Source organism: Pituophis catenifer, unplaced genomic scaffold, assembly GCF_029215685.1.
Source record: "Pituophis catenifer annectens isolate HBS135680 unplaced genomic scaffold, rPitCat1.0.hap2 SCAF_8, whole genome shotgun sequence".
NCBI classification, from domain to species: domain Eukaryota; kingdom Metazoa; phylum Chordata; class Lepidosauria; order Squamata; family Colubridae; genus Pituophis; species Pituophis catenifer.
The window spans coordinates 60,696,015-60,715,872 of record NW_027256888.1 but is presented as its reverse complement, the minus strand read 5'-3'; the positions used below and the strand labels follow the sequence as shown (position 1 = coordinate 60,715,872).

General features: G+C 37.6%; 1 protein-coding gene across 1 annotated transcript in view; it reads right to left on the bottom strand.

The window, feature by feature from the left end:
• Positions 1 to 1,657: 1,657 nt before the first annotated feature.
• Positions 1,658 to 19,858, bottom strand: part of DKK2 (dickkopf WNT signaling pathway inhibitor 2) — a 60,362-nt gene continuing 42,161 nt past the window's right edge. Inside the window, exons 2-4 of the mRNA XM_070948896.1 lie at positions 8,119 to 8,269; positions 3,796 to 3,945; positions 1,658 to 1,908 (exon numbers count right to left, since the gene is read on the bottom strand). Of these exons, the coding sequence (XP_070804997.1) occupies positions 1,658 to 1,908; positions 3,796 to 3,945; positions 8,119 to 8,269 (552 nt within the window). The remainder of the gene's footprint in view (positions 1,909 to 3,795; positions 3,946 to 8,118; positions 8,270 to 19,858) is intronic.

The window sequence follows — 19,858 nt, the reverse complement described above, 5'->3', positions numbered from 1 at the left end:
GCCTCAGCATATTAAAGTCACATGAAGGAGACCCCAAAATAAAACAAAATGAACAGAATTAGAAACACACACACACACACACACACACAAACAAGCACACAATTCTTTCCTCCTTTTAAGCAAAGAGGAACCATCAGTCTCCTAAAGTTAATGTAGATCATACCATGAGGATATCAGCACTGTGAAAGAACATATAAGGATGCTGAGTGGGGAAGAAAGGAGAAGAAATTGGTGTCCATTTTACTAGCCCATTAATATTGCTGAAGTGAACTCCACTGGCATCCATTGATATACGTACAGCAATCCAGTAGTGCCAATGTCAAACACATTCCTAAGGTGCATTCAGAACATATTTACCGTATTCTTATGACACATATTAATCTCAGTACTCTCAATGCTATTATCTTTTTTTTTTGTCACTGACATATCATGGTTTATGTTCTGATCTAAAACCCTTATGACATATTATTTAGCAAAACAGGTTTAATGATCCTGAATGCCCCACTTTAAGGGCAAAAATGAAGAATAATTCATAATGCAAACCCCCATTCCCTAGTATTTACAACCAGCATCTTAGTATATCATTCCATTTTGGATGTGGTAATGAATAGTCTGTTTTTACTGTAAATCCATGTGGCTATCAATAAACCAGTGTACCAAGTTAATGGGAGTCATTAGCTACAATAAATGAAGAAGTATCAGTTTGTGTTATGAAATCTAACTGTTTATATCATTTATATGAATCTAAATCAGTGTTTTTTACTGTTGGCAATTTAAGATATCTGGACTTCAAAACCCAGAATTCCCCAACCAGTATAGCTAAATTGCAAAACTTGAGAAATATGAATCTAGATTATTACCCTAGCTTAACTGCCTCTTTTCATATATACTGACAGAGATTAAAAATCCCTTTGCAAGTGAGGGCCTTGGATTGTAAAACAATAAAGTCCATAATTACATATGCAGTAACTTCCTCTTTTATTTCCAACACCTTTAGTTTGCTGGGAACTTTTTGTAGTTATTATTCAGTATACAACAGTGGTGGGTTGCTCCCGGTTTGCACCGGTTCTATAGAACCGGTAGTAAAACCGGCAGAAGGCCCCGCCCACCAACCCCAACATTGCCAAAACGCTTCTGCGCATGTGCAGAAGATCGTGCGTGCACGCACGCGGCACTGCTGCAAACCAGTAGCAAAGGTAAGTAGAACCCACCCCTGATATACAAGTATGTGTTGATAGAAATATATTTTGGCAAAAAAAAAAAAAAAAGAAAAGAAATATATCTTGGCAAAGTCCTGCTCTGTATTGTAAATATATCCTATTTTATCATCAGAGTGGGATAAACTACCTACAACTAATATGGAAAAGTCACAAGATTATCAGTAGAAGCTTTGTCGCAAATCTTTGGCCCCACTGTCGAATGGCATCACACTAAAAAGAACATCCATCTGCTGTCAGCCGTACTTCCAAGCAGAATTATAACACATGTGGAGATGATGCTTTTTCTTGCCACAAGGATACTGGGCCAGTCATTTGGGCCTTTTTCTAGCCCAAGGAAACTTGGGCCAGTCATTTTTTTATTTACAATTTTTTTTCCACCATAGTCTATGCAGTAGACATTTGTCAAGGCCTGCCGGTGACAATTTTCAAATCCCGTCTCAGATCTTCTGGCACATATGAAGTCTTGCTTTTGAAGAGTAAGTGGCATCTTTCCAGATTTTACACGATAAGCCTTTGGCACAGTCACATCGCTGGAAAATCTCCAAGCCATGGGAACCTTTCTTCCGCTGTTTGGTGCATACCTCTCCTTGGTGTAGCACAGGTTTGCAAATTTTGGTCCAAAAATGACGAGCACAACAAAACCCTTCTGTGCAATCAGAGGACCTTAAGCAAGGGTCTCCTTCATGACCTTAAAAAAAAAAACACACCACTTTATTAGTTAGTAATCCTAAGGAAGGGCAACTAAAGCAATTAGGTTATTTTCCAAATATATTCTGATAAATATATATTTGTTAAATGTATCTGCATGTTCTTCCAGACCATTTAAAGAGAACATTTTATTTATGGTTAGAGAAGTTGAAACTGAATGGCAACAATCCTTTCCCTTTAATAGAATATATTCTATTCCCATATAAAACTTTTATAAACCAATCATGCCCTTTTCCAACATACAATAATCTGTAAGGTAGGAGTAAAGGACACATGTCCTTCCAGATGTTGCTAAACTCAGCAGCCTAAACCAGAGCAGCCACTGGAAAAGAATTCCTGTTAATGAGATCTATTACTACACGGGACTGCAGCCTTTACAAACTATCTCTATGAATTATGCAGGAAGGACATCACAGATTTCACTAGCACCTTGGCCTAAAATCTACTAAACATGTAGAAAAGTCTTTCATATTTTTTTTCTTTTTCAGTTTTATCCAAGTCATGGGAAATAGTAAGACAATGTTCACTAACTTCTTTGGGCTCATTGATGTAAGAGCTGAGCAAGAGCCGAGGTGGCACAGTGGTTAGAGTGCAGTACTACAGCTACTTCAGCTGACTGCTAGTTCAGCAGATCAGCGGATCAAATCTCACCGGCTCAAGGTTGACTCAGAAATACGAATAATAAATAAATAAATACATAAATAAATATTAACCATTAGTTACATATTAAGAGAAAGATCCAAGGATGCCATTCTTAATATAGCTTTCATACTAAGTTCTGTTTCAGGGACTTGGGCACTTCCAGAACACACTTTTATAAGAAGGAATTAGTTCATCCTATAAATAATGAACTCCTGTATATTCTGTAACAGGAAGAAATGTGAAATCTCTTGTATAGACCACAAATCTACATTATGGTGAGTAACAACTATTAAATAAATGAACCAGCAAATAATTTATTCCATATGTAGCTCAATTATAAATACTTATATAAGAATGATTAAATAAATAAAGATTATGAAGCTCCTATCTGAAAAAATCATCAGTATAGACCAGTGATGGCTAACCTTTTTGCCATCGCGTGCCAGGGAAGGGGGGGGAGCAAGGGTCATGCGATGCATGCCCACACCCATAATTTTATGTGCCCTGCCCTCATGCATGGATGCATGACCCCTGCTCCTGGCACGTGATGGCACGGTGGGCTCGGTAGGTCCATTTTCTCTCTCCCCAGGCTCCAGAGCCTTTCTAGGAGCTTGGAGAGGATGAAAACGGCCTTCTCCACCCCCCTGGAGGCCCTCCAGAGGATGTAAATGGCCCATTTGCTAAATTCTGGTGGGACCAGAAGACCCGTTTTTTGCTCTTCCCTAGGCTCAAGAGCCTTTCTAGGAGCTTGGGGAGGGCGAAACTGCCTTCCCCACGCCCCGGAGGCCCTCTGGAGGCCAGAAATGACCCATTTTCCGACTAAGCTGAGTTCACATGCCCACTGATATGGCACAGGTGGCACACATGCCATAGGTTTGCCATCACAAGTATAGACCTTTGATCACACAAAGGTCAAATTAATTATTCCTGTGGAATATGGTACTTAATGGGAAAAAGTTCCCCAATATTTAAAGATATGAAAGGATGCCTTCAAAGATGATCTTATACATAGTTGGGCACAGGACCACCTTAGAGGATATAGAAACAGGCATCATCAGCATTCAAAGAGATGCCATTTTTCTAAGGGTCTCCTGTTTCTCACCCCCACAGAAGCCTGTCATTGAAGAGAATCAAAATGTCAATACATAAATTTACTGCTTTTTCAAAAGTGTTCTTCCCTTCTCAGGAAACCATTACAGACCATTTATAAATCAAGCTATCCTACCTTTTGCGTGTGTCAGCTTAGACTGTCCTTTCCCAAGATTTTGCCAGCCCAAATCCTTGGTGGGATAGTGATTATTTTTTTTATTGCGAGGCACTTCTAGAGCTGGAATATGGGGTGTGAGAATGCTCTCAGTCACTGGTATACAAATACCTAAATCAATGAATGAAACAAGTTAGAACTGGAAATACCACAGTTGACACCATAACTGGAATGCCACAAACAAAGAATCTATTAATTTTCATAAAAAAAAAATAAAATTGAATCCTCAAATTTATGCAAGTTTGATGTCTTCCATGGCTGTCCCATACAACATCGGTTAATTTTATTATCAGCAAACTGCAGTTGGGGTACTGAGGCTGAGAGGCTGGTCTTTAGCAGGACTCCAGTTCCCAACCAATATAGTGTTTGGATTTAATATGTCCATCAGTCATTAAGTTGAGAAAGTACAATTTGAAAGTAAGATTTGACAACCTGCAGGCAGTGGAGCTCATGCATTGTCCAGTCTCATTCTGCAATCCCCAGGGCAGTCACGCAACTGGTATAATTGCAACGCTGAGCACATTTTTTTGTTTGGAAAGCAAAAGGACAAAATGAAAGTTCTAACCATATTTCAAGACATCAGTTTATGGCCTGCCAGTGTTACTTTAAAAAGCAATTCCGGCTTACCACAATATGTTTAATTAGATTAAATCCAAATTTCAGTAGAAACCATTCCATAGAAAATTAAATATTGCTAAATATGAATGATTGACAATAGTTAATATATTAAACTATATATACTTTGTTATTCTTCTCACCTGATTTTATATGTATGCATGTATGTATGTATGTATATATACATATGCATATGCATATGTGTACATATAGTACATACAGTATGTATATGTATGTGTATACTGTACATACTTATCTTTTATTTTATGTACACTGAGATCATATGCACCAAGACAAATTCCTTGTGTGTCCAATCACACTTGGCCAATAAAAATTCTATTCTATTCTGTGTATATACTAATATCAAGATGTTTCAAACTATGAAGTCCAATTCACAAATATTTTTGAGAAGGTAATATGCTATTACAAATTGGATCCCATCTCTTTCTCTTTAGGCTAGGTGGCTCAGTGGCTAAGATGCTGAGCTTGTCAATCAGAAATGTCAGCAGTTTGGTAGTTTGACTCCCTAGCATAGGTCTCCTGCGTGAGCAGGGGATTGGACTAGATGACCTCGAAGGTCCCTTCCAACTCTGTTACTGTATATAGTGAGTTCTTATGTGTTTTCTAGCTAGTCTCCAGATGTACCCTGTTCATGATTTTTTTTTAATGCCTGAGGCATTTGCAAAATTTGCAAATATAGAATTCTCATGCCATTTTGTGGAAGAATTGTGATAAAAGATTTGGTGCAGGGGTGGGTTCTAAATTTTTTTACTACTGGTTCTGTGGGTGTGGCTTATTTTGTGGGCATGGCTTGGTGGGGGTAATGTGGCTGGGTGGGCGTGGCCAATTTTTTTTTTTTTTTACTTTTACAAGCATTTTTTCTACAACCTTAAGAGGTTGTAGAAAAAAATTCTTTTAAAAGCCTCTGATGATCAGGCAACTCAGCTGGGATCACCAGAGGCTTTTAAAGGCATTTTTTTTCTACAACCTCTTCGGCTGAAGAGATTGTAGAAAAAATGCTTTTAAAAGTAAAAAAAAAAAAAAGCCTCTGATGAGGGGGGCAGGGTAAGTGAGCGGCGACCGGGCTGGGGACCGGTTCGGGGGCATGGCCAGCCAATGTTATTACTGGTTCTCGGAACTACTACAAATTTTTACTACTGGTTCTTGAGAACCGGAAGCAACCCACCACTGATTTGGTGCAATTAAAATAAATTACTTCATGATAGTGATAATGATAACATTTTAGAGTTTTCCATGGAAATTCAATATTGCTGATTCCGGATCTACAAACTAGAAGTAATTATTTTTAGATAGGATTCTCTACCAAATATCCAATAATGCTTATATTCAAATAATATGATAGTCCCAGGTAAAACAATTTCCTTATATTTTTTCTTGTAGCATTGATTCCATTTGTTGAAAGAGAAATTACTTTAGAAATTATTTCAAAGGAGATTATCAAAATTAGGTTTTACTGTACTTATTTAATTGCAAGATAGCTAAAGAATGTGTGCATGTCTGAATGAGCGAGAGAGAGAATGCTGTCTTTCATTTCACTTCCCATAAATTGGATGGAGCATTCAATTTATGGGGCCTATGGAAGCCTATGCTTGAGTAGATTTCTTTCCTGAAGAGACTGACACTGATGTCTGCAGATCAGGCAAAACACTATGTCCAATGTTACAGTAGGACAGAAGTCCCTTTCATTGAAGTAGTGCAATGGCTGTCCAGTTCTGTAATAGCATGACTCCTTAAAATGGCAAGGTGCATGACCCTAGTGAATAAAATGAATGGTTTTAATGAACAAGAAAGAGATTTATCACTTACTTTTAATAATTAAATTTTAAGCTATATATCAACCAAACCAATGAAATAACCTTGCAAGATTACTAAAAATTAGAAATAAAGAAATCTCTAATAAAATTTAAACCATATATTTAATAGGAAGGATGATATAACTTGATATAACTCCTGAAATCTGAAGTTTCATTTTTGAAGATAATTGTTCTTACTCATCAAAGTAAAGTGACAGGGGAGATTGAAAAGGTTATTTCATGGCCTTCAATAAATTCATCTAGGGTTGCCAGGTCTGCTTCCAAAAAATAGCGGACAAGCGGGGGGGGGGGGGGGGGTTAAGTAGTAAAAAAATAAAAAAAATTACAATTAAATTATATATTTTCTTACAAACATTTTAACACACCATTTTAGGTCAGTCGACACAAGCTACAATACATTTTAAAAATGTGAACTGTACATAATTTTATAATATATTTTTATTTTAATCTCATCATTAATTTTTTCGGAGAATCAAGTTCAATGCATATTCGATCTTTGTCTCATTCTAACTTATGAAAAAAAAGACAAAACACGATTCTCCTATTCTTATTCCCTTAGACAGTACAGCTTTAGATTATGTACCATTTTATCATAAAGCTTTTGAATAAAAAAAATGTCCACTATTTTGTGAAAAAAAATAGTGAACATAATGTGAAAAAAGCGGACTGTCCGCTCAAATAGTGGACACCTGGCAACCCTAAGTTCATCTTAAACTGTTCTTAAAATATGGAGGTCTGCAAAACAGACTTAATAGAGGCTTAAGTTACTTGTTGTACTTTTGTCCCAGTATAGCTATACTGAGTTAACAAACAGCACAGTTTCTTTCCTTTCCAGTCTACTCAGCGGTGGGTTTCAGCAAGTTCTGAACAGTTCTGGAGAACCGGTAGCGGAAATTTTGAGTAGTTCGGAGAACCGGTAAATACCACCTTTGACCCATTTATTCTCTGTCCCCCGAGTCCCAGCTGATTGGGAGGAAATGGGGATTTTGCAGTAACCTTCCCCTAGAGTGGGGTGGGAATGGAAATTTTACAGTATTCTTCACCTGCCACGCCCACCAAGTCACATGCACAGAACCGGTAGTAAAAAAATTTGAAACCCACCATTGAATCTAGTGTTTTGGTGGTTACAACACCCTCCCTTTACTCAGTAACATTTCACCCCTTCCTCGTCTCTGTTATTTTTCCCTACAGTGAGTTGTGAGATGATCAAAACTTTGCCAAAAAGCCTCATTCCTCCAGATAAGGTTGCTCCTCATTTGAAAGGAAAATGTAGTATATTAAAAACCAGAAAAAGGAAAAAAAAAAAAGGATTCGCTGCTGAGAAACAGCGGAGTAATGGATTAAAAAGGAATGTGTCTAACTCATGAGAAAAAATATTTTGTGGCAATTTTGATAATCCATGAATTCAAGAGATCAACTGTTTCTCCATTAATAAGAGCTGAGGTGGTGCAGTGGTTAGAGTGCAGTACTACAGGCTACTTCAGCCAACTGCTAGCTGCAGTTCAGCAGTTCAAATCTCACCGGCTCAAGGTTGATTCAGTCTTCCATTCTTCCAAGGTAGGTAAAATGAGGACCCGCATTGTTGGGGGCAATACGCTAACTTGGAAAAACGCTTAGAGAGGCCTGTAAAAAAAGCACTATGAAGCGGTATGTAAGTGCTATAAGTGCTATTGCTATCTCTTTCTCTCATTCTAGAATGAACATTGATGCCCCCAAAACGAATCTTCTTCCTACTTGGCAAAGCTTGAAGAATAAATATGAGAATCAAATATAAAATATTTTACACTATTCATGTTTTTTTTTTTAAAAAAAAAATTAAGACTCATGCAAATACCATTGTTACAGCGGTTTCCAGGACAACACATGCCATCTCTGTGGCAACGTTTCTTCTTCCTTCTACAAACCATACAGGCAGATGCAGCTTGATGGGGACTGTGGCAGTACTTCCCAACTTCACATTCTTTATCATTAGTGCAAGGATAAGCCTGTGGGTAGTTATAAATACATGTGTCATAACGAGTCAACAACACCGTAAAACTCAAAACAAAATGATAATGCAGGCATATTTTTCAGAGACCAACTTAAAGGTTTTTCATACTTTCAGTATTCAGTGACACTAAAATACCCAGATTTATGATTTTGTCATAACTGATAGCACAGTGATGGCTAACTTTTTTGTTGTCACATGCCAAAAGTGTGTGTGTGCCGGTACCCATAATACAATGCACATGTAACACCCCCTTTGTGCCCCGTCCCCCTAAGCAGGTGCACATGACCCTCCTACATCACTCCCACCCCACGCATGCATGTGTGACTCCCCCACTCTCCCCTACCCCCCCTGTGCATGCCCCATTTTGGGCCTAACAGGCCTCCATGCAGCCTCCTTAAACCAAAAACGGGCCACAGGGGGCACACCGCACCTCCTATGCTCCGTTTTGGGCCTAGCAGGCCTCCCTGCATCCTCCTGGGACCAAAAATGGGCCATGGGGGGTGCAACACATCCTCCTGCACTCCCCCACAACCCACACATGTGCATGCGACCCCCCCCACCCCCTGCACATATCTCCTGCATGCGCCCTCCCCATGCATGCGCAGCAGAGACCCGAAAATCAGCTGGCTGATGGGAGGCGTGCGCACATGCGTGGTGGAGCTGAGCTAGGGTGACAGCTCACGGGCCTGTAGAGAGGTCTCTGCATGCCACCTGTGACACGCATGCTATAGGTTCGCCATCACTGTGATAGCACATAAATTAGATTGTCTTGTGTACAATTAGATTGACTATCACAGAGATAAGATCAAGAAGTAAGTTTAGATAGATCATTTTCTATATGATGCTAATAATAGGCATCATGTGAATCTTTCCTTTTAAGATTTAGATGAGCAGATTATTGAAATTTACAGGAATAATATTGAGATATTGATAATATTTTCTCCAACTGAAACAATCAATCAAACAAACAAAACAAATGTCAAATTTTCCCATAGCAAAATAGGAGAAATTCACATGATACTATATTCATGAACGGTTCCTTTGGTTAAAAGTGAATCTCTACTTCATTATCAATTTAGCTGCAGGATTTACTTTCTTTGGGATCTGAAGAGAAGAATGCATATCAATACTCCTCCATAATCCTTTCCTTCTCTAAGAAGTCATGATTTGGCCAAAAAAAACCTCCTATAGTTAAAACAGTCAAGGAAATTTATTGCATTTCCTTTGATCTTTGATCCAAATTTGGCATGAGAGCCATTTTGCTTTCAAAATCCCACTAGGGCATTTCTTAATGTAAGTCAGCAGAAAAATTACTAGGGAGTGTAAAAGAGAGAAATATTGCAGATAAATAGACATATCTCTCTGTAGATTAGTTTCTATTTTTTTAAAAAAAAAAACCGTGTTATGAGGCAAAAAGAAAGCCTCAAGAAAAATCTTTCAATTTTAAAATTTTTATGTGCCTTATCTAGATGGGGTGGATTTTGTCCGTGTTCCAAATATCTGTCCTTTGATGCTGAATTTAATTGAATCAGCTGCTATTTGGGGCTGTTTTAAACTACTTTGAATAAATTAATTTCTGAGATTTTTTTTTGTATCTTTACATAAATACAGACCGTAAATTGTTTGATAAGGAAGCACCTGTCTCCAACTTCCCCTTTCTTAGGAAAGTTGTTGAGAGGATATCCTACTGATGTCAAGAGTTATATTTTCTGTTATACTTTTTCTCAGTATGGCGCCAGTCCAGGGATGAAATCCAGCAGATTCTGACAAGATTCTCGGGAACCGGCAGCGAAAATTTTGAGTAGTTTGGAGAACCGGGAAATACCACTCTGGCTGGCCCCAGAGCGGAGTGGCAATGGAGATTCTGCAGTATCCTTCCCCTGCCACGCCCACTAAGCCACACCACTCCCACCAAGTCACGCCCACAGAACCAGTAGTAAAAAAAAATGGATTTCACCATCTCATGGTAAATCCATTGCTTTTTCATGAAATGCCAAAAGTATCATGTTACCTCCCTAAATCTTTTACAGTGAACTCTGGGAAAGTGCAAACTCCTTTTTCCAATGCCAAGAGCCCATTGATCAACCTGGGTTGATGTCAAAAAAACCAAGAAAGCAATCTGGTTTGTAAAAAAACACAAAATCCTGAACATTTTTTCCCATGGTTAACTTGATTCTTTATAAGATACCTTCTTGGGCTCGAGGGGCCTTTCTAGAATGACATAGGATTGGAACAGTGGTGGGTTTCAAAATTTTTTACTACCAGTTCTGTGGGTGTGGCTTGGTGGGCATGGCAGGGGAAGGATACTGTAAAATCTCCATTCCCACTCCGCTCTAGGGGGAAGTTACTGCAAAATCTCCATTTCCTCCTGATCAGCTGGGACTTGGGAGACACAGAATAGATGGGGGCAGGCCAGTCAGAATTTTTACTACAGGTTCTCTGAACTACTCAAAATTTCTGCTACCGGTTCTCCAGAACTGGTCAGAACCTGCTGAAACCCACCTCTGGATTGACCCAAGAAAGTCTGCCATGGAAGGTGAATAGAGAAATGTGATAATTTTGCCTTCTGTAAGTAATATTTTTTATTCACAAAAGCATTTTAAGATTCAAGAATTGTGTTTATACAAATCTAAGAGCTAGTAAAATCTCATAATTCAAAACTCCATGAATGAACATATGCATATATACATATGTGATATGGGGACTGGAGGCTAAAACATATAAAGAATGGTTGCTGGAATGGGGTATGTTTAGTTTTATATAGAAGAAAGACTGAGGTGACATGATAGCAGTTTTCCAATATCTCAGGGGCTGCCACAAAGAAGGAGTCAAGTTATTCTCCAAAGCACTTGAGCTCAGAAGCAATGGGGGAAAACTAATCAAGGAGAGAAGCAATCTAAAACTAAAAATAAATTTCCTGTCAGTTAGAACAATTAACCAGTGGAACAACTTGCCTCCAGAAGTTGTGAATTCTCCAACACTGGAAGTTTTAAAGAAAAGATTGGACAACCATTTGTCTGAAATGGTATAGGGTTTCCTTCCAACTCTGTTATTCTATTCTGTTCTGTTCTGTTCTGTTCTGTTCTATTCTAAATACTGAATTAAACAGTTGAAAAAAATATTTTAACAAGGATAACTTCATTTAAAGCAATTCCATTTCTTAGGTCAAACTAGCTTTGAAATTGACAGTGTTAGTAAGTTAATTCTTTTTATTTCACATCTGCCCCACTGATGTTTTCTTCTCCCTCCCCTGTGTATCTTTGACATATTAAAATCAACATTGCAATTTTCAAGCACATCACGGTTGGCCATGTTACATCACAGAAACTTATGAAGTCTAAGAATACAGATTCTATTACATTATGAGAATCTTTTGGAGTGGGCAATCATCATATATTATGGTTGATCATATAGTCAGCCAGATGTTTAGACTAGATTTGGTATTTTTATCCACTATTGAGTCATTCCCAAGGACCTGTTATAGCCAGGTATTGTTATTTGATAGTGCTAAAGATATCGTCACAATATGTAAGCTATTATAAGTAAACCTGCCTTTTGCAATTGACCGATGGTGATTTTATTATTATTGATACACTTTTTGGCAGGAAATTTACCATGCATATATATTATGTGATTCCATAATTTTAGAAAAATGCTTAATACATGGAAGTTAAAAGTAGGTTGACATGGCAACAGTATTATATAATCAAATAGGAGGCATACTTGGTAGATTTTTCTTCTCCCCCCCCCTTTCTATTTGACAGTACAATTTTGAAAATAATTATAGAAAGACAGAGTTGTAATCATAAAAATATTTTTTGATGCAAGAAGAGTTAGTGAGCCAATTCTGTAACATGTTCTGCTGGTGGGAAGACATAAAGCTTTTGAGCTCCACGAATCATTTTTCAATGATCCACATTTTGTTATTACTAGCATTTCAAAGTGATAAACTAAACTAGACAAGCTGGTCTTTGCATCCTGGATTTCTGGCTTTTTCTACAACATTTATAAAACAGTGAACTCATACCACTATCCCCTCTAACTACTGCAAGGTAAAAAGACAGTCACACAAACTTCTAACAGAGTTGTGCAAAACATTCAAAACAGATGCTTTACAAATTAGTGCAAACGAAGCAACTTTTTTTCAAACATAAAAGCAGCCACGTTTTTTATAAGTTTCATATGACTGTCCTTGCACTTTCTCAGCATGTTTGTATGTTTATTTATTTGTTTTTTATTTATTGGAATTTGTCAAACAAAAACGAGAACAAGAAAAAGAGAATAAAAATACAATGAGAGGGACGATAGGCATGTTGGTGCACTTATGCACGCCCCCTCTACTGACCACTTTATGAAGTAAGAATACATGTAGGGGCCTGGTGGCTCAGCAGACTGATAGCATTGTGATTAACACCAGCTGTCTGCAATTACTGTAAGTTCGAATATCACCAGGCTCAAGGTTGACTCAGCCTTGAAAGGTTCCATCCTTTCTAAGGTAGGTAAATTGAGGACCCAGTTTGTGGGGGCAATAAGCTGACTTTGTATAAATATACAAAAGTATGAAGGCTATTGCTTAACACATTGTAAGCCGCCCTGAGTCTCCGGAGAAGGGCGGCATATAAATCAATTTTTTTTAAAAAAAACATGTATATACATTTCCACTGGGACTGTCATGAAATGAAATAGCTTGTAGAGACACTTGGATCTTACTCCCTTATCTCCCAGAAAAATTAAGCATGGAGGGATAAAAGTGATATGTGTATTTCTGTGCTTCCTCAGAGCTTAAAATTTTATAACCATGAACAGGATTTAAAAGTTACACTGAAGTAACGTAGGTACATGAATCCATATTTGATGTAAGCCTTAAAATGCTACCAGTTCCAGTATTAATGTACTACGCTCATTATTATATTATTCTGTTTGATTGATTTGCCAGTTAGCCTTGCTGAGGATGCTCCTATTAATTAAATTAGTGGCTTTTTAAAATACTACAATCAGACCTTGTCCACATAATTGCATGACATAATTTTTGCAAATTGTTGGGTCCATATTAGTACCCTACAATATATTTGTACTCTATCACATATATTTCACAAGCAAAAATGCATGTTAATAAATATGCATTAAATAAATAATATGGTAATAAAATATGTGTATATTGCTTACAATTATAGTATGTAGAAAATAAGGCTATTTTAAGGTGCTACTAAATTAGATAAATATTTGTAAAATATCTATGCAGAAAATGTAAGAATGCAAAAAGTGACACTGTGTTACTTTCCCCATTTAAAGTGGCAAGTATTAAAATGCAACATATAATGGCATTGTGAAAATGATAGGATCCTATACTATTAGGATACTTTTAAGTATCTCTATTATATGTAGAAGTTAGAAGGCATATAGTTCACAGAAGAGAGGCAGAGTGGTTTTCATGATATTTAATTCTTCTCCACAATGAATAAAAGCAAAATGACATAAGATTAAGCAAATATATGTGTTTGTTCAGTTGGTATAATTGATTCCAAATTGCCAAATTCAGCTTTAAAGCCTCATAGAATATTTTAATCCATGAGAAAGAGCTTTGGGAGGTTCTGCTATTTATCTTTAGTAGATAATACTTCATCCCAGTTCAAAGTATTCCTTCTGCACATCTTTATTCAAATCTTTACACTATTGTGTCATATACATGTGAACAGTTAATTCGTTTTATAAAATAGAAAATAATCACAAAGAGCTAGTGCATTATAAAATGTAAAGACCACTGGGGACATAAGTTAATATATTAATTCAGTGAAAATGATCCTGATGATCTCAGTTTTGCCTCTAGTGGATATCTATTCCAGTCATAAGATTTCATTGCTCCTCCTGATGTTATGCAGTTATTTCCTGCTTTTATTATATAGAAATAACATTTTTTGTGAGTCGGTACTGAATGGAAACTATTATGGTTCACTTAACTGTATTAGCAGTATGTGAGAATTATTTTGCCCATATGTGTTTTCAAAATCTAACTCCAAAGGACAAGCAAAAGAAAAACAAGAGAAAAAGCAAATTAGAGATTACTATATTCAACCGGATATCAAAAATTAGCAAACTAAAACTCACATTCTTTGTATTCAGCTCCTGCCCAGCTCTTGTAGCTTCAGGTAATTTGCAGATTGTCAAAATCTATTGAACCTCTTTTTATAGTCTGAAGACATGGCTGTCTTATGATTAGTAATATTTCCTGTAGCATCTTTTCTTCTAAATATAAATTAGCCACAGATAGGTTTTAAAACAGGGGTGGAGCCAGTGGCAAGTCAATCCCTGTTGGCCTTTTTCAACCCTTAAGAGGATTTTGGTTCTTCATTGAGACATCTTTGTACAGTTTAAACTAGCAGAACCCATTGGGATCTATCCAAGGTCCTGATCATTGCTCAATGCAATCAGATGTAACTAGATCTTGTCACTTGGCCAATGTTTTTGAGAATTACTATTTTCTCAATTATCTCCATTATATTGCCTTCATCTCATCTATAGACAGTGAGTAAAGCCTTTTTTCCCCAGCTGTAGAGTCAGACATAAAGAATTACGTCTGACTCTTGGGGGATGGTGCTCATCTCCATTTCTTAGCTGAGGGAACCAGCATCGTCTAAAGACATTTCCATGGTAATGTGACCAGCATGATCATGTGCCGAAACACAACAAATTCTGTTACCTTTTCACTGAAGTGATGCCTATTTATCTACTCACACTTGCATGCTTTCAAACTGCTAGGTGGGCAGGAACTGGAGCAAGTACACTTTTGTATCCAAGGTCCATCTTACTGCTTCCTATTATTTCCTAGTGCAGGGGTCAGCAACCTGCGGCTCTGGAGCTGAATGTGGCTCTTTCACCCCTCTGCTGTGGCTCCCTGTCACTCAAAATATGCGTCACAATTGTCAATGTGTGACACCCACCAGCATGCGATTTATTGAGCTTTTCAACCTCCGGTAGGCCAACCATGGATAAATCCAAGAAAAGAAAAGTTTCAGAAGAAAACAGAATGTTTAATTCAACTATATATGCTAGTTTTGTGGCCGCTCAAGAAATAGTCGGGCATGGGAAGGGTTTTGTGGCTCCCGGTGTTTTTTTTTTCTGTGGGAAATGGGTCCAAATGGCTCTTTGAGTGTTTAAGGTTGCAGACCCTTGTCCTAGTGGAAAGAATTTCCCTATATCCCTAGTAGTGAAAGAATTGCATTATCTCTATGAAATTAAGGATCTCACTCTGAATTTTTGCACCTGCTCGTAAGTTGCTGATCTTATTTGATTTGGAAGATTGCACAATTTTGCACTTATTCCCTATGTGAAAAAAAAAAATAAGTGTGTGCATTTTCAAACACTTTAACACATTTTTAAACCTTTTAATATTAAAGATTGGGGAACTAAACTAATATACAGAAAAAGATAAGAAGTAACAAGCCAAAAAATTAGAGGCAAGAGATAAGATAATAGAAAATAAAACCCAACTACTGTATATGCAGTTTACATCAATATTGTTCACTATACTGTCAGAGTTCCAACTACAGCATAAAATTATCACAGGATGCAGAAATGCAGAAAATGTAAATATGCAACTGATGTCTGTGATTGGGTTGAGTGAACATGCAATGAGGGAGCCCAATCTATCTGTCTAGAGAAAAAGGCATTCCAGTGATCTGAAAATAAATTGAATATAAATTTGATACCATCTTTCCTACTCACTCTGAACCTATCATTTTGTTGTAAGGACTTTCTCTCCTTCATTGCAATAAAATCTTTGCAATTCATGTTCTTTCCTGCCTAGTTTCAGTTTATCCCAGGAAGAACCTTTGTTCAAGTATCACTTTCTCAATCTTCCCACTGTCCTTGGCCATTCATTCACTCATTCATGCAGTTTACTCAGCATTCAGTCATTCTATATAACCAATTCACTGCAACATAATTCTTTTTGTACTGGTCATTCATGTTTGCATTCAAATGGTGCAGTGGCCTAGAAGTAAAGATGCTCACTTGCCAATCGGAAGGTTGAGAGTTCAATCCTAGGCAGTGACAAATGTTTATCTATCAGGGTACAAAGAGAAAACATCTGCTGTGAACTCCACATAGGTGTTAGGAAGGGCATCCAGCCAGTAAACGCTCAGCTCCATTCAGTCGCCCCAATTCTACCCCAATAAAAGGGATTATAGGGTCATTAAAGGTAAAAAAAAATCATGTTTATATTCATTCTATATTTATTTAATTTTTTTTGTCTTTCCCTGATTTACCAATTCTTAGATATCCCATTTCCACTGTATTCGATTCTAATTCTATGTTTCTACAGAGCAGTGTTTCTCAATCTTGACAACTTTAAGATACATGGACTCCAATTCCAGAATAGCTCAGCTAACATGTTGAAATCCACATATCTTAAAGTTGCCAAGATCAAGAAACAATGCTCTGAACTAACTCTTTTCTATATAATAGTGTGTAGAAGCACAAACATGTGCACAGCAATTTTCTTTGTAACAGACTACATTCTCCATATACCCTTTCTACCTAGCATTTGTACAACATTCTTTCTAATTTGTAATCATATCACACCAAGGTATATAAATTCATCTACTTTCTCATGAGTTATGTACAATGTGGACAATTTAGTTCCATTACTCTGGCAAATATAACTATGATCAATATATGAACATTCAGATCCATCTATCTTTCAATCAACTTGGACCAAACAGATTAACTGATTCCTAGGAAGAAAAAAACTCACATACTTTGGACTTACGATATCAGCATATGAGAGAAAACAATAGTCCAGTGCAAATTGAAGGGAAAGGTGAATAGTGGGGATCAAAATACAATTTGAAAATCTCTAGAAGACCTACAAATTACAATACCCCTATATTCTTACATTTATCAGAAATAAAAGCAAATTTGAAGGTGTTTAACTGGCTCTAATGACTGAAAACTAGATCTAAGTTCAGACTCCTGGACTTTAGGCTTGTCAATTTGTTGTTTATAATGTCAATTTGTTCTTCCATTTAATTGTGCCCCAGAATTACAGACAGTAGCTTGCTTTAAACTTTAAAGATGTTTGGAATTAAAGTACAATCTTCCATAGCTTTCCATAAATGGTTGCCTGAAGGATATCATGAACTTACTCACCATTATGAAATATAATTGTATCAATTAAAAGAGGGGATGACATAATTATTAGGAAATTATTACAGTAAAGTAAATATTTCATTCAAATGAGTGGCTGTGGTTACCGGCATCTTGTGATCTAGTATCCCCATCACTTTTGATGGGGAGGGAGCTGCTTAGTCCCTCTGAAAGGGTACGTAATCTTGGCGTCCTCCTTGACTCACAGCTGTCCTTGGTGGATCATCTGACGGCCGTGACAAGGGGGGCTTTTGCACAGGTTTGCCTGATGCACCAGTTACGCCCTTTCCTACACAGGGATGCCCTTCGTACAGTCACTCATGCTCTCATCATTTCTCGGTTGGATTACTGCAATGCCCTCTACATGGGGCTGCCCTTGGGGTGCACCCGGAGGCTCCAGCTGGTCCAGAATGTGGCTGCACAAGTTGTTACAGGAGCTTCCCACTACTCCCATGTAACACCTCTCCTGCGTGAGCTGCACTGGATGCCAGTGGCCCTTCGGATCTGCTTCAAGGTGCTGGTACTTACCTATAAAGCCCTTCAGGGCATGGGCCCGGGGTACTTGCAGGACTACTGGCCTCCCACCACCCAATGCACTCACATAGGACTGCCCTCCTCTGGGTGCCGTCGGTCAGACAATGTCGGCTGGCAGTCCCCAGAATGAGGGCGTTCTCTGCAGCCGTACCGACCCTCTGGAATGGGTTGCCCACCGGGCTCCGGATGGCCCTGACCTCCGCACTTTCCATGCTGACCTGAAGACATGGCTTTTTCAGCAAATTCCCTGATCTGCTGCGGCGTTTTTAATTGTTTGGGGATTTTAAATTGATTAATCTTTAGTATTGGATTGTGGCGTTGTTTTTACTTTGTGAGCCACCCCGAGTCCTATGGGAGAAGGGCGACATATAAATTTGAAAAATAAAATAAATAAATAAATAAATAAGCAAATTTAAAAAAAAACTTATTATGATATTGTTTTAGTTTTTTATTGCTAATTCTTAAGAAGTCTTAGGGTAGACAGTTCAAATCCATTCAATGAAATTAGAAGCAAAAAATGTTTGCACATAATAGATGAGACATTATGACCTCCACTGCAATGGCCTTTTCAGTACACTTTAGCATCTTCCTTGTCTTATTTTACAATAGTCCTTTGATCTGCTTCAATATCCCGACTTCCTTGAAAAAAACTTTCTTTTAAAAATTTTTCATGTAGGAACCTCATCTTTCCACTTCGATGTCTTAAAAAGTAGTCCATAGTTAGATCTTTCCCTTTTTTGTTCCTTTTGTTTTAAAACACTAAATCCTCTGGGTTTGGCATAACATCAGACTAAAAGCTGCTTCTTTGTAGAATAAATATTCTTTAAAGTTGTTTTTTCACACTGGTCATCCTTTCCTTCTTGTCAAGCGGGTGGCCCTATTGTCCGTGCAGCTCATTGTGTGTTCAACCCTCAAAGTTGCCTCCAAGAATTTGGCAGCACATTTCTTTGCTGTTTTCTTTAAAACTTTGGGGGGGAAAGGGGTCATTGTGTTGTAATTCCATTCACATGTGAGGCTTGCAAGGAAATTTTAATGGGCTACAAACCATATCTGACAATACCATCAACAGTGTTAAAATTAGGCATCTTCTTTGAAGCTTTCTTCACACTACAATCCAACGTCTATTTTTAAGTTGTTTTATATTGTCGGAGTTTTCTGAGCTTCTGGTGAAGAATAAAAAGCATGCTTAAAAATGGTCCCTATGGAACAATGAATATTTTTTTTTGCTTAGTGTTCAAACTTGAAGAGTCCATGAGACTGAGTATCCTCTTTGTATAAAAGAAATCTGCAAGTTCTTACTGGATTGCAAATATGGACGGCGGAAGTAGAAAGTGCTTAGAGGGCAAATTGCCAGTTTTCCACTTCAGATGTCCTCTGGCCATAGGATACACATGGAAGAAGGCCTTAATCCATGATGTAAAAAGGAAAAAGGCAATCTTTTGTTATTATTATTTTTGAGGACAACTTCCTCACAAGAAGGAACCACAATACTGCATATGTCAATGATGCCTAGAACTAAACCAAATATTGGGGAGTGGAGCAGAACAAAATTTGGCCGCTTATTCTTTCACTTTCTAATTCTTGTCCTTCTCCTTCTCTTCTTTGGTGCTAGAAGAGACTAGAATACTAAACTCTTTTCGTTCAAAACAGCTTTGAAATTAGACTGGAGGCTGCATTTGGTTGCTTACCTGACTTGTTAAAGAATGCAATCTTGTTTTATTATGACCATTCTGCAAATACGATGTCAAACAAAAATCCTATTCATGTCATCTGATACTTGGTGGAATTGATCTGAAGCTAAAACAAGATGTTATTACTTCCTCTGTTGTGTACAAAGCTATCTAGCAGCTGGCAAATGACTCTATCTTTACATTGGAAATGGGATAGCATTCTCTATGGCAGTTAA